The sequence below is a fragment of the Syngnathoides biaculeatus genome, chromosome 1 (genome assembly GCF_019802595.1).
Source record: "Syngnathoides biaculeatus isolate LvHL_M chromosome 1, ASM1980259v1, whole genome shotgun sequence".
NCBI lineage: Eukaryota > Metazoa > Chordata > Actinopteri > Syngnathiformes > Syngnathidae > Syngnathoides > Syngnathoides biaculeatus.
The window spans coordinates 15,827,571-15,840,825 of record NC_084640.1 but is presented as its reverse complement, the minus strand read 5'-3'; the positions used below and the strand labels follow the sequence as shown (position 1 = coordinate 15,840,825).

At 49.8% G+C, this 13,255-nt stretch overlaps 2 protein-coding genes across 2 annotated transcripts; one reads left to right on the top strand and one right to left on the bottom strand.

Moving 5' to 3' along the window:
- Nucleotides 1-199: 199 nt before the first annotated feature.
- fkbp9 (FKBP prolyl isomerase 9) lies at nucleotides 200-6,738 on the bottom strand. The gene is made up of 9 exons (XM_061823637.1): nucleotides 6,258-6,738; nucleotides 5,325-5,470; nucleotides 5,061-5,250; nucleotides 4,843-4,988; nucleotides 4,571-4,760; nucleotides 3,752-4,087; nucleotides 3,327-3,472; nucleotides 2,308-2,471; nucleotides 200-2,216 (listed from the first exon to the last, which is right to left on the bottom strand). Exons 1-9 carry the CDS (start codon nucleotides 6,458-6,460, stop codon nucleotides 2,037-2,039), a joined length of 1,701 nt encoding a protein of 566 aa, XP_061679621.1. The 5' UTR covers nucleotides 6,461-6,738; the 3' UTR covers nucleotides 200-2,036.
- A 195-nt stretch (nucleotides 6,739-6,933) lies between these two features.
- crtap (cartilage associated protein) lies at nucleotides 6,934-13,242 on the top strand. Its single transcript, XM_061823959.1, has 8 exons — nucleotides 6,934-7,889; nucleotides 8,456-8,605; nucleotides 8,673-8,844; nucleotides 8,996-9,124; nucleotides 9,384-9,529; nucleotides 9,599-9,682; nucleotides 11,075-11,153; nucleotides 12,799-13,242. The coding sequence occupies exons 1-7, from the start codon at nucleotides 7,329-7,331 to the stop codon at nucleotides 11,126-11,128; spliced, it is 1,296 nt and encodes a 431-aa protein (XP_061679943.1). The 5' UTR covers nucleotides 6,934-7,328; the 3' UTR covers nucleotides 11,129-11,153; nucleotides 12,799-13,242.
- Nucleotides 13,243-13,255: the final 13 nt, after the last annotated feature.

Here is a 13,255-nt window from a genome sequence, read left to right as displayed (position 1 = left end):
TTCTCACTTTCTTCCCCCTACTGGACCCCACCCCACCCAAAAAATTAAAAAACAACAACTTCAAAAAGAACATTATCATATTTTTTTTCCATTTGCAATGACTTTCTAGTAATATAACATATTTTCTTTCAAAATGACACATTCACCCCACACTTTGAATTTCTAATATAACTTTGTTCTGAAAATATCCATCCATTCAGCCGCTTATCCTCACAAGGAGTGGTGTCGACGGCCAGGAGGCGGGCGGGCTACACCCTGAACTGGTCGCCGGCCGATCGCGGGGCACGTGGAGACCAACGGCCGCGCTCGCAATCACACCTTGGGGCAATTTAGAGTGTCCGATTAATGTTTTTGGGATGTGGGAGGAAAACGGAGTGCCCACCCGGAGAAAAGCCACGCGAGCACGCGGAGAACTCCAGACAGGCGGGGCCGGGATCAAACCCGGATCCTCAGAATTGTGAGGCCAAAGCTTTACCAGCTGATCCACTGTGCCGCCGTTCTTAAAATATCTATATTTAAAGAAAAAAAAAAAAAAAAACAAAAAAAAAACCACACGAGTCATCCATCCGTTATGGCCCGAATTGCACGTTTGGTTCGGGGGGGGTCCACAAACCAGACTAAAGGGGCCCCTGTCAAAGTAACACGCCAAATAACGATGAAATATTTTGCTCTTATCATCACACACACACACACACTAAAAATGATCCGTAAAAATAATAAAAATAGAGAAAAACAACAACAAAAGTCCACACGGCTTTCCTGGCAGCTCCAAAACCAAAGCCGGAACGGAGCGATTCTGCCTCTTTTCCACGGCACGGTACCGGCTCGGATCCCCGTGACCCGTTGAATCTACGCTGCCACTCCAAAAAGTAAGGAACGATACGGTTCTGGGTACTTCTGCTTCGGGGAACTATTCGGTTCTCCGAAAGTACGCATCATGTCTGCGCCCACGTTTCCCTCATTTGGAAGAACTTTCATTTCAAAAGGTTCCCGTGACCAAAAGTAATCCTGCAGTCAACAGCAAATTTTCAAAACGAGAATCCTGCAAACATGTGGTGCTGGGATACTTTTCTGCACCCGTCCATCTCTTTTCAAAGCCGCTTATCCTCACAAGAGTCACAGGCGCGCCGGAACCTATCCCGGGCCATCACTGTGAACCGATTGCTAGTCGGCCGCAGGGCACGAGTGGGAACTGAACCCACGCTACCCGCACCAAAGTCAGGCGAGTGGAGCACTACGTCATCAGTCTTGGAAGCAATACCCATTACATACTGTAGAAGGAACTCTTGGGGGACTTGGCCCCCAAAATTGCCCCCAAGGGACCGTCCTCGGATGACCGGGAGGGAAGCAAGCGCCTGGTAGTCTGCGGAGTTCCCTCAAACTGGTGATATTTGACAAGAAAGAAGTCATGGTCCAAAGCGCCATCAAGTGCAGACGAATGCCAGACCCTTTTGGTTACAAGAAACCGTTAGAAAGTAAGAAGACCTTCTTCAACTACTTGTACCTTGTGCCACAAGAACAGCAGACACCATCCCAGACGGAGATCAAAAAGAAAACTTCAAGAAAAGTGCATTATAAACCAACAAGTTGAGGAAACGTGAGGTGCGATATGCTGCGACGCCGTTAGAAACTGACAACGTAGGCAAAGACTCGGTCTCAGAGTCCCATCGTAAGACAGCAGATTTCTCCTGTGGTCTGACCCTGGCGGAAGGTCTCCGGGGACGAAAACCATTAGAGCCGAGCCAAGTTGGTACCGCGTTGTGGAAAAGAGGTGACAGCAGAGGTGGCAGGTGGACCACGTTCTGTACGCACAAAAACCAAATTCAAAGCCGACAGCCGTCTGTTGGAGGAGATTCATTCCCTAAATTTAAGGACTTCAAATCCTCCCCGACAGAGAGTTTCCCCACACTTCTGAAAATCTCATTTGAGCAAACTTCCAGTCTCGGGGAGAACAAACAAAACAGAAAAACAAAAACCCTCTAGCCTCCCCAAAACCCTTCACCCCCCTCCCCACTTTCTGGTCTCTCAGAGTCCCGTCATAGCTCGTCGTGCGCGGCGGCTTCGTCGGCTTTGAGCCTGAACTCGGCGGCGGTGATCTTGCCGTCGCCGTTGCGGTCCTGGTTGTTGAACATGTTGTCGATGATGCGCTGCGGGTCAAAACCCGGCGCCAGCCGGCCTTTGCCTTCGTTCACCTGCCGCAGGATGTAGTCGCTAAACTTGGAGACGACAGAACAAAATCAGAAAATGTAAGATGGCGACTTCAAAGGAAAATGGCCATTTTGGAGCTAGCGCGTGCATGCCGCGTACCTCGAAAGGTTCCACCTCCTCGTTCTTGTCCTTGTCCATCTCGGTGAAGAGCTCGCCCCCCACCTCCTCGTTCCAGATGAACATGTAGCCTTCGGGAAGTCCGTCCTCCATTTCCATCAACTCGATGTCGAACACCAGAACGGCACTTCCCGGAACCTCGTCAACTGGACAAAGACTTACACTTAGCTGACCTGTAGCCTCTAGGAATGCGTCTCGGACCACATTTCCACCTGAGGTTCCAGGAACTTTTGGTTCTGGACATTTTGACTTCCTGGTACACAAAAGACCAATTGAATCCTTAACCGTACTTCCAACTTGCGATTGACCGTATCAATTAAGATGGCAGCCATATTTCCACCTAACATTACAGCAACTTGAGGCTGCTTTGGGTCCCGAGAACCTTCTAGTCCCCGACACGGAAAAGACACATTCCAGCTTTTGTCCACACCGTTCCGTGAATTTGGCGGGCATTTTTGGTTCCGGAAGCTTTTGGAATTTGGGGCTAAAATATTTCCGCAACCTCATTGCAGCTCAAGACACATTTCCACTCGACGTTAGAAGTTTTGCGTATTTTTAGTTCCTGAAAACGAACGAAACCCAATCAGATGAAAACCTTCCTGCTAACTTCAAGTGGAAAATCAGTATACATATCGTTTCATTTCTGGGGATTAACCGGTTCCAGGACGCAAACGTACCCGCAACCAAAGGTTCCCTCAATGTTAGCCGGAAATGTGGCTGCAGAGACAAGTACTTTTGGTTCCCAGAACCTTTTGGTTCAGAACCCAGAATCCAGCCAGAACAGGAACTTCCAGTTCTGGGGACTACAATGTTCCAGGAACCCAAAGTACTCAGTCCTAAAAAAAATGCAAAATATCCAGAACCAAATTCCTGTGACTTAAGGGGGAAAGTCGTCCCGTGACGGTCAGGGTACTTTCGGTTCTGGAAACATTTTAGTCCCAGGAACTTCAAGTGGAAATGCACCGTGTACTTTGTGTACTTAGTCAGCGTATGCAACTTACCAACTCCTTGTTCTCCGTATCCCAGGTGCGGGGGGACGATGAGGTGCCTGCGCTCCCCCACGCACATTCCCAGCAGGCCTTCTTCCATCCCGGGCACCACCTGGTTGGCGCCCAGTACGACGTTGTACGTCTTGCCGTAGTTGTACCTCACGTCACAGACAGCAAAACGGACGTTAGCAGCAGGATCAGGTATGGATATTCGCGGCGCCGGTACGTTAGAGCATACCAGCGCTAGTCGGAAAGTACTGTAACGCCTGCTCGGCACACTTGCGACCACTTGATTAAACAAACGGTTAAGAATAGAAACAGGAAATGAGCAAATTCATACACGAGCTACTTTGTGCGGACAGTACACAGTACAGTACTCTTTGACATCCGCACAGAACCGGCGCAGGGGTCTCGCTCTCCCGCCGAATCCCACTCACGTGGAGTCGATGGGGGTGCCGTCCATGAGCGTGGCGTTGTAGTGATACTTGACGAAGTCGCCCTTCTTGGTCAGCTTGTCGCAGGCGTCCGGCTTGACGGTGACGGTCACGGCGGCGCCGTCCGACGGGTTGTGGAAGTCGATCACGTGCACGTCGAAGACCAGCACGGCCGAGCCGGGGATCTTGGAGCCGGTGCCCTCCTCGCCGTAGGCCAGGTGAGGCGGGATGGTGATGGTGCGCCGCTCACCCATGCACACGCCGATCAGACCCTCGTCCATGCCGGCGATCACGTAGCCACGCCCCACGTACGTGTCGTAGGTGCGGTTACGGGAGTAGCTGCGGGGGAAGAAATGGCGAGAAGAGATTCACGGCATGAACTGGAATGATCGGGACTAAAGCCTCCCTGGTCAAATACGGTTTTTTTTTTTTTACCGGAAGTGACTACAGGATATGCACTAGCTTAATGCTAACACACAATGTGTAACACCATCTACTGGCTAACCGATAACATCGGCGTCACAGAGTTATAAAATGCTTTAAGCAACGGATACTTGTATAGTTATATAGTGACGTAGGGATATATTCTTTATCCTCTGCAAGGAACAAGTCAAATGACTGAAGCTTTCTGAGGGGACCAGATCATCTTTTGTGGCCAAATGTCGTCTTATGTAGGCAAAATGTTACACTTACGCGGGAAACCAGCCTAAAAGAGCAAATTACAATTTTGGGGGTTTGGTCAAAACCAAAATAAAGCACTTCATGTGGCCGTTACCTGAACTAATGCTGTCGGGGGGAAGCCCCCCCCGCAGTTCTCCTCACCTGGAGTCGAAGAAGGTGCCGTCCAGGAGGCTTCCGTTGTAGTGGTAGCGCACGAAGTCGCCCTCCGCCGACTTGCGGGGGCACGGCTCGGGCACCTGCTGGTTGGTGACGGCGATGCCGTCGCTGGGGTTGTGCAGGTCCAGCAGGACCACGTCGAAGACCAGGGACGCCTGACCCGGGATGTCGCTACCTGGAAGGCGACATCTTGGACGTGACTCAGAAGACGACCTTTCCCACCCACCCCCCCTCTCGGTTTTTGCCACGGCGCTCACCGTCTCCGTTCTCGCCGTAACCGAGCGCCGGCGGCATGGTGATGACGCGCCGCTCGCCGACGCACATCCCCAGCAGGCCCTGATCCATGCCGGCGATCAGCCAGCCGATGCCCACGTAGGTGTCGTACGTCCGCATGCGGGTGTGGCTGAGGGGGCGACGGGGGGGGGTAATGTTATGCGCAAAAGGTACCACCGCAAAGTAGACCGCGAAGACCCACCTGGAGTCAAAAAGCGTCCCGTCGAGCAAGGTGCCGTTGTAGTGGTAGCGCACGTAGTCGGAAACCTGCACCTTGCGGGCGCAGACGGGGGGGCTGCGGTACGTGCTGACCTGCACGCCGTCCTCCGAGTTCCACACGTCCAGCAGCAGCACGTCGAAGTGCAGGACGGAGTCCGGCGGGATGATGTCGCCTGCGGAACACGCGGCTGGACTTCAGACTTTTATTTCGAAACCCCCTACAAATCGGATTGTGCATTGAACGCACCGTATCCCTCCTTCCCGTAGGCGAGGTGCGGCGGGATTTTGACCAGCCGCCTCTCGTTCACGCACATGCCCACCAGAGCTTTGTCCATGCCCCGGATCAGCTGACCCCGGCCCACGAAAACGTTGTAGGTGCTGCCGCGGTCGTAACTGCAACACAAAGAACGCCGTTCGTTCGGCACGGGCGTCAAGGGTGAGCGCGGATCTGGCAACCCGGGGCGGTTCGGGTTCACGCTGCGTTCACGTCGCACAAACTCTTTTGAGAGGATCTCAGACGGGTCCGACATCCGCTGAGCGTTAAAAAGTCTGGACTCGCTCCTCTCAAAAGTCAATTTATGTTTGCGTTCACATTGAGAGTTAATTTCAAATCAGATTTGGATTTCTTGTCCATCGCAGGATGCATTTGCCTCATAATTAATATTCACACTGCTCTTTTAATCCAAAAACGAGTCTCGTTTCTCTCTGGACCACTTTGGGGTCTGGAAGTCAACCTGAACCCAATTGGCGTCCCCGACGAGCGGAGCCAGTTGGAGCGCGACCAGGACGATTCAGTTCATGCTGACGTTTACACTGTTGAATCAAAGGAGTCCATTTACTCTCTGGTCCGGACTAGAACTGAATGAGCCCCGGGCAACGTCCAACCACATTCAGACAAACAAATCGAGACCGCGGCTTGTGTCAGAGTGAATTCGATTGATTTTAGCGATCGATGCGATGAAGGAACCGGTTTTTTTTTTTTTTTTTTGGTTCTGGTCCAACATGAACGTGAAGAACTTTGCATTCACGTTGTTCAGAATGTGGTCTGAATCCTGTTTAATGGTCCCCATCTTGTACCGAGTGCACTTTCAAATTCGGAGCAGGTTCTGCGGGGTTCTCGTGCAGATCGAGCGCAGCTCAGACACGTCGCCACCCCCCGTGGCTCTCGGAACCGACTCACCTGGAGTCGAACTTCTTGCCGTCGGGGAACATGCCGTTGTAGTGGTACCGCACGTAGTCGCCCACGTTCACGGCGCGCGCGCACTTCTCGGGCACGAAAGTCTTCTCGATCACGATGTCGTCTAACGGAACCAGCGGCGCGCTGCAGGCGGCCAGCGCCACCAAAACCGCCAGACATCCGAACCCAGCAACGGCTCGCTGCATTTTTTTTTTTTTTTTGGGGGGGGTGTGTGTGTGCGTAGAGGATCGACTTGGTGGAGACGTGGGAACGGAACGTCCTTCTTTCCCTTCCCCGGTTGTCTTCGTCGCAGTCTTCGCTGAGTTGGACCGAAGTTCTGCCTTCCCGGTCCCTGCTCTTGATGGATTCGCAGTCAAGCTAGACGCGTCAATCACAAGTTCCGGTCCTGCGTCCGAAAGGAAACCTCGAGTTCCCGACTTGGAGGGTTGTCTTTTTGTTGAGTGGAACGCGTTGCAAGTCCGGCACTGGCGCAACGGGCCGGCCTGCCGAACCGCAAACGCCCCGCTCCGATCGCAACGGGACGAGTCCGTCTTTTATTTTGAACTACTTCCGTCGGGTGCCTGGCGTTTTTTGGGGGGCAATCTTGACGGGTGGCAAAGCTTGAATGGGATCGGAGAGGGGCGGGGGGGGCGTCCACGTACCGCACATGCGCACTCGAGCCTCGGCAAAGTGTCAACGTGGTCGGCTCTCAACTTACGTACGTCAGTAAGTAAGTGGCGGATTTACGGCGCCTTCAGAGCGACTTAATCCTTGTCCAGGACGAAAAGGGGGCGGTTTCTGCGGATTTAGACGCGAGACTGCAAACGTTCTGGACCGTTTGCGACGGCGATGCGCAGGCGGGCGCGCCTTCTACGTGGCAGTGGGCGGAACCGGTGTGAAGTCGCACCGGGTTCGAATTTTACCCAACATGGCCGCCCGTTCTCCAAACAAACTTTTTGTCCCACCGTAAAACGGAACAACTCGAGAGATGAACGGAATTGGGTCGTGTTCGGTTGCGGATTTTGTCCTTTCATATAAAACGGCACACAAGTGAGAAAAGTTGTGATTTGTAGGATGTGGGAGGGGCAGTTCTGGGGGACGGGAACCCTCCTCCTCCTCCTCCTCGGTCTATCTACGTGTCCGGAGCGGAGCCCGATCCCTCCTCAAACGAGCCAAAAAAAAAAAATGGCAGCCTCCCTGCCGGTGCTCCTGCTGGCCGCGGCGGGCCTGGCGTCGGTCCTGTGCCAGTACGAGAAGTACAGCTTCCGGAGCTTCCCCCGCCACGAACTCATGCCCCTGGAGTCGGCCTACAAGTACGCGCTGGATCAGTACGGCGCCGAGAAGTGGTCGGACGCCGCCGAATACTTGGAGGTGTCTCTGCGTCTGTACCGGCTGCTGCGGGACAGCGAGGCCTTCTGCAACATCAACTGCAGCTCGGTCCGGCGCGAAGACGAGACCAAGTTCGCCGAGTTCCCGGAGTTGCGCGCGTTCGGCAACGTGCTGCAGAGGGCCCACTGCCTGAAGCGCTGCAAGCAGGGCCTGCCGGCCTTCAGGCAGTCCGTGCCGGGCCGGGAGACCCTGGACGAGTTCGACAGGAGGGAGCCCTACCGCTACCTGCAGTACGCCTACTTCAAGGTCGGTGGGGGGGGGGGGCGCGCGGACTGGACCGGACAAACGGAACTTTTGTCCGTTCCAGAATTATTTTCACAGTTGCACACCTCAAGAACTGAACGTGGGGATAGTTTTGGTGCCGCTCTTGAGCCATTTCAGTGATGTGATTATTGATAATCATCATTTGGATTCATGACTAGCAGCAGTGAGGACGACTTTTGAGTCTGGTGTTGGCCTGCGCGGCTTTTCTCCCGGTTCTCCAAAAGCACGCGCGCCGGGTTAATGTAAGACTCTTAAGTCGCCCATAGGTGCGACTGGTCGCTTCGAAGTGCCCCGCGATTGGCCGGCGACCAGTTCGGGGTGTACCCCGAAGATAGCTGGGATCGGCTGCGGCACGCCCGCCACCCACGTCGAGAAGCGTGACCCAAAAAAAAACCAAAAACCAGATTGGTGGACTGTTAATAAGTTGCTTCGTCATTCCAAGCGTGGCTTTTCGGCGTTACCCCCAATTTTGCGCCGATTGGGTGAAACTCGCCCCGAGAAGGACGGAAGACGTCTGACCGGCGGCGTTTGTCTCCGTTTCCAATCAGACTGACAGGTTGGCCAAGGCGGTGGCGGCGGCGCACACCTTCCTGCTCAAGCACCCGGACGACGACATGATGCAGAAGAACATGGCGTACTACAAGAGCCTGCCGGGCGCCGAGGAGCACCTCAAAGACCTGGAAATGAAATCCTACGAGGTGTGGCCGCAGGTTTTCCTCCCTCACCAGACGGGTGGGCTTCATTTCTCTTTTTTGGGGTCTCTAGATGCTGTTTGTCCGCGCCGTGCGAGCGTACAACGGCGACAACTTCCGCACGAGCGTGTCCGACATGGAGCTGGCCCTGCGAGACTTCTTCAAGGTCTACGACGAGTGCCTGGCCGCCTCCGAGGGGCCCCGGGACGTCAAGGACTTCAAGGACTTTTACGCCAACATCGCCGGTGGGTGCACCGTGGGAAATGGTGTCCGACTCCGGCGGGTGTCCCAGTGCTTACGACTAATTGTTTGTGGAACTTTTCAGTCCCAAAAACGACAAAGTTCCTGTGACTTCAGGTTTTCACGTTGAGCCTTTGTGTCGTTGGTTGTCTCCAGATCACTACACGGAGGTGCTGGAGAGAAAAGTGCAATGCGAGCGCGAACTGACCCCCGTGGTGGGGGGCTTCGTGGTCGACAAGTTTGTGGCCACCATGTACCACTACCTGCAGTTCGCCTACTACAAACGTGAGTTCCGTCCGGCCCGCTTTCGCAAACTCGCGCCGGACTTCGATCCGGACGGACCGATCGAGTTCAACGATCGGCCAGAGGAGACTCAGTAGTTCGTAGTCCCTGGAAACCAAAACCCCTTCGTGGGGTTTGCGTGTAGCCATTTTGTCACAGATAAATGTTTGTGCGACTAACTGAGCCGGACATGGCGTTTAGCTCGCTAGCTAGCGCCAAAATCGCACGTCTGTCGCGTCAAGCGTCCGTTTTGCGCTGGCAGTGAAGGACCTGAAGAACGCGGTGCCGTGCGCCACCAGCTACTTGCTGTTCGACCCCGCCGACGAGGTGATGAACAACAACGTGGTCTACTACAAGTTCCACAAGGACAAGTGGCAGCTCAGCGACGAAGACTTCCTGCCCCGACCGGTACGTGTCGCGCTCGACCGGAACCAAAAACGCCGCCGTGCTATCGTGACGTTGACGCCTGTCGCGCAGGAGGCCGTGCGCTACTACAACCAGACCAGCCTGCAGGTGGAGATGTTGGACTTCTCCAGGAAGCATCTGGCCAGTGACGACGAGGTCAGTGAGGCCTGGTTTTGGTTTTTAACACCCCACCCCCCAATTTATTAGCTGCACTACCGCGAGTGTCCAGCAGGTTGCAGCAAAGCACAGATGCTGTCATTTGGCCCCAAAATGCTTTTATGTTAAGTTAGGGACAAAAATATTACATATATAATGTAAAACACTTGTAACTAATCTTCTGGTAAAATAACCCCCTCCCCTCCAAAAAATCATATCTAAAAAAAAATAATAATAATAATACAGCCCTCCAATTTCCTGTGCAGCGTTAAATATCCTACAAATAAAAATGTGGCAGCAAATGAAAATTCGCTTTTAATGGACTGAGATGAATAAAATATAATGAATATTATCAAAATGTATTATTTCAGTATAGCATGTATACATTTTTCTTACCATTCTTAATAATAAATCTTTCAAGAATGATAAATGTCAAATAATTACTCAATTATGTTACTAATGCGGGCCTCACCCTTTTTTTCAATAATAATAGTTGATATAACATTTGGCTAATATTTTGCAAGACAAAGTCGTATTTTTTTGTATATCTAATGAATTAATCAAATGTATTGTGTAATAAGACGTAAATATTTTGTCGCATTGTTTTTTCAGTAATGTTTTAAAAACATAAATGCTCAGCTATTACTTTTGATTTTTGTATCATATTTGATTTCTTTTGTTAACCGTGATTATCATTATGTCTTTCAAGAATGATAAATATAAAATAATCAATTTTGTGACTAAAGCGGCCCTCAACCTTGTTTTCAATAATAATAGTTGATATAACATTTGGATGATATTTTGCAAGACAAAGTCGTATTTTTTTTTTTGTATATCTAATGAATTAATCAAAACAATCAGCTATTGTGTAATAAGAAGTAAATATTTTGTCGCATTGTTTTTTCAGTAATGTTTTAAAAACATAAATGCTCAGCTATTCCGTTTGATTTTTGTATCATATTTAATTTCTTTTTGTTAACCGTAATTATCATTTTGTCTTTCAAGAATGATAAATCCAAAATAATCTATTTTGTTACTAACGTTGGCCTCTCCCTTGTTTTCAATAGTAATGTTTATATAACATTTGGATAATATTTTGCAATTGCATATTTTTTGTATATCTAATGAATTAATCAAATGTATTGTGTAATAAGAAGTAAATATTTTATTCCATCTTCCATTGTTTTTTCAGTAATTTTTTAAAAACATAAATGCTCAGCTGTTACTTTTGATTTTTGTATCATATTTGATTTCTTTGATTATCGTTTTGTATCCAGCCAGTAAATCATCTTTTTTTGGGGGGGGAGGGGGGGTCGATTATTGTATTGTATTATTGAGTGCGGCCGCTGAACGTTTTGTGTTTTTTTTTTTTTTTTTTTTTCTTGTCCGCAGGGCGAAGTTGTGGAGTTCATCGACGAGTTTCTGGATTATCAGCGCAAACCCTGAAACGGACACAAACTCCAACCGGCCTGTATTTATTGAATTTTGTCGTTATGAAAGAACATTTTGATTTTAAAGTGTCTGTGTGTGTGTGTGGGGGGGGGGGGGAGTGGTGTAATATTTGTACTCGCTGTGAATTGTTTTACAATAAAAGATCTTTGCCAAAAACGTCAGCGACGTCCCCAAAAGTGATGGATGGAATTGAAATTGTCCTGATTTAAAAAAAGAAAAAAAAAAAAGGGCGGGGGGTCAGACTCTTAGATGTGAGGGAGGCTGAAGTCAAAGCAGACACGCACTTGTTGAATCGGGTTTGAACATCGAGTCTCTGTGCAGTTTGTCGCACGCACGCGTTAAAATGTCCACTGCGGAAAATTCCCTTCTGTGGGTGCGTCAAGTCTTTTTTTTTTTTTTTTCTTTCTTTTTTAATTTTGATGCAAGGGAAAAGTGCAGCCGCAGAAGTTCGACGGCGCGTACGTGGCCTCTGCATTGGATTAGAAAGACAAAAGCCCATTTGGGGCTTTTTTTTTTTTTTTTTCGTTCGGAAGCAGGATTGCAACCACAAATTGGTTCGGGGAGTTTACGAGGGCCGGGAAGGCCAAAAATAATCGTCACCGCTTGATTTCTTGAATTTTCTTTGCAGGATTTCCTTCCAGCAAGAATCGTTCGTTTGTTTGGAAGAAATCATAACGCGACAAACTTTTTTGATTGTTTGCCACCTTCCACAAAAAAAAAAAAAAAAAAAAAAAAAAAAACAGAATCCAATTGTGCAAAATATTTCAAGCCTAAACGCGAAAGACTAAATTTGGACTCGCCAGAGGTGTCGCGTTGCCGTGTGCGGCGTAATAACGAAGCAGAGTCGCACGTTTTGGGGATTTATTTGCAAAACGGGACACAAAAACACACGCGAGGGAGCTCGCTTCACTTCCTCATCCGGGGCATTTCCACAATGACGCGCCGCGCGCACGTCGCCGTTAAAGTCAAGCGGTTACGTGTACACGCATTAATAAACACGCACGCATCACGCATTGATTAATAATCGCACCCACAAGCAAATATCACATTCATCGTCGCGGCGGCAGCTCGCGCGGTTCAATTCCCGACTATGTGTCAGTTATTTGAAGATGGCTAATCAATTATGACGTCAAAAAACAAACCAAAAAGATGAAATCAAGCGAAATACCACAAAGTGCAAGAGCCTCCTGGGGGGGGGGGGGGGGGGCACCGTCGTCGGACGACCCTCCCCCCCCAACCCTTGCGGGTTTTATCGACATTTAGCTTCGTCACAAACACAAGAAACAGCAAAAAAAAAAAAAAAAAAACGACAACCGTATCGATAGCTGACAGGGAAAAAGACAACAAAATTCTTTTCTTCGTACAGTGGACCGTCAGAACCAGCCTAAAATCTGGATGAAGATGAAAACTTGGATAACAGATGTGTGGGGGTTTTTTCATATTTTGCCTTTGTTGGGAAATATTTTGTGTACGTACTGTTGGAAATGATGCCATATTTTGTTGGGGTTTTTGTGTGTGTAAGCATATCCTTGAGCATATTTGATTAGTCGAAACATAAAAAATTGACAAACAACGTCAAAAGTATCGTTAAAGTTAGCTACGTTTTAATGTTAGCTAATGCGTGTTTTACGATTAACGAGTTTTTGCACTTGTGAACTAAAAAGGTTATCTGCGAAGACCTCCTCCGTTGTGGTTTTCCGGGCGGCAAAAACCAAACCGACGTCCCAGCTGGACGGCGAACGTTGAAAAATGAAGACCCCCAAAAAAGTGCTGACGACAAACAGCGGAACGTCGGAGCAGTTAACGTCCCATAATTTCGAGGTAAACCCAATTTGTGAATGTCGCAGTATTGACGATGATAAAGGCCGATTGTCAAAACTGTGACTGATTATTATTATTATTTTTGTGGCTACCAAATGCTTTTTTTTTTTTTTTTTGAACGGCTTTTTACCACTTGGAAGCGTTGAAGTCGACCCGCAACGTGGTCAGATCAGAAAGTGAAGAACGGAGGGTGTATCCCAACGCCCCAAATTCACCCGCCGCGCCCACTTGTGTTAAAAGCAGTCGCTTCTCCCAATCCGTGGACCCGCGTCGGCTGTTTTGTCCGAAAGGCGGCTTTAC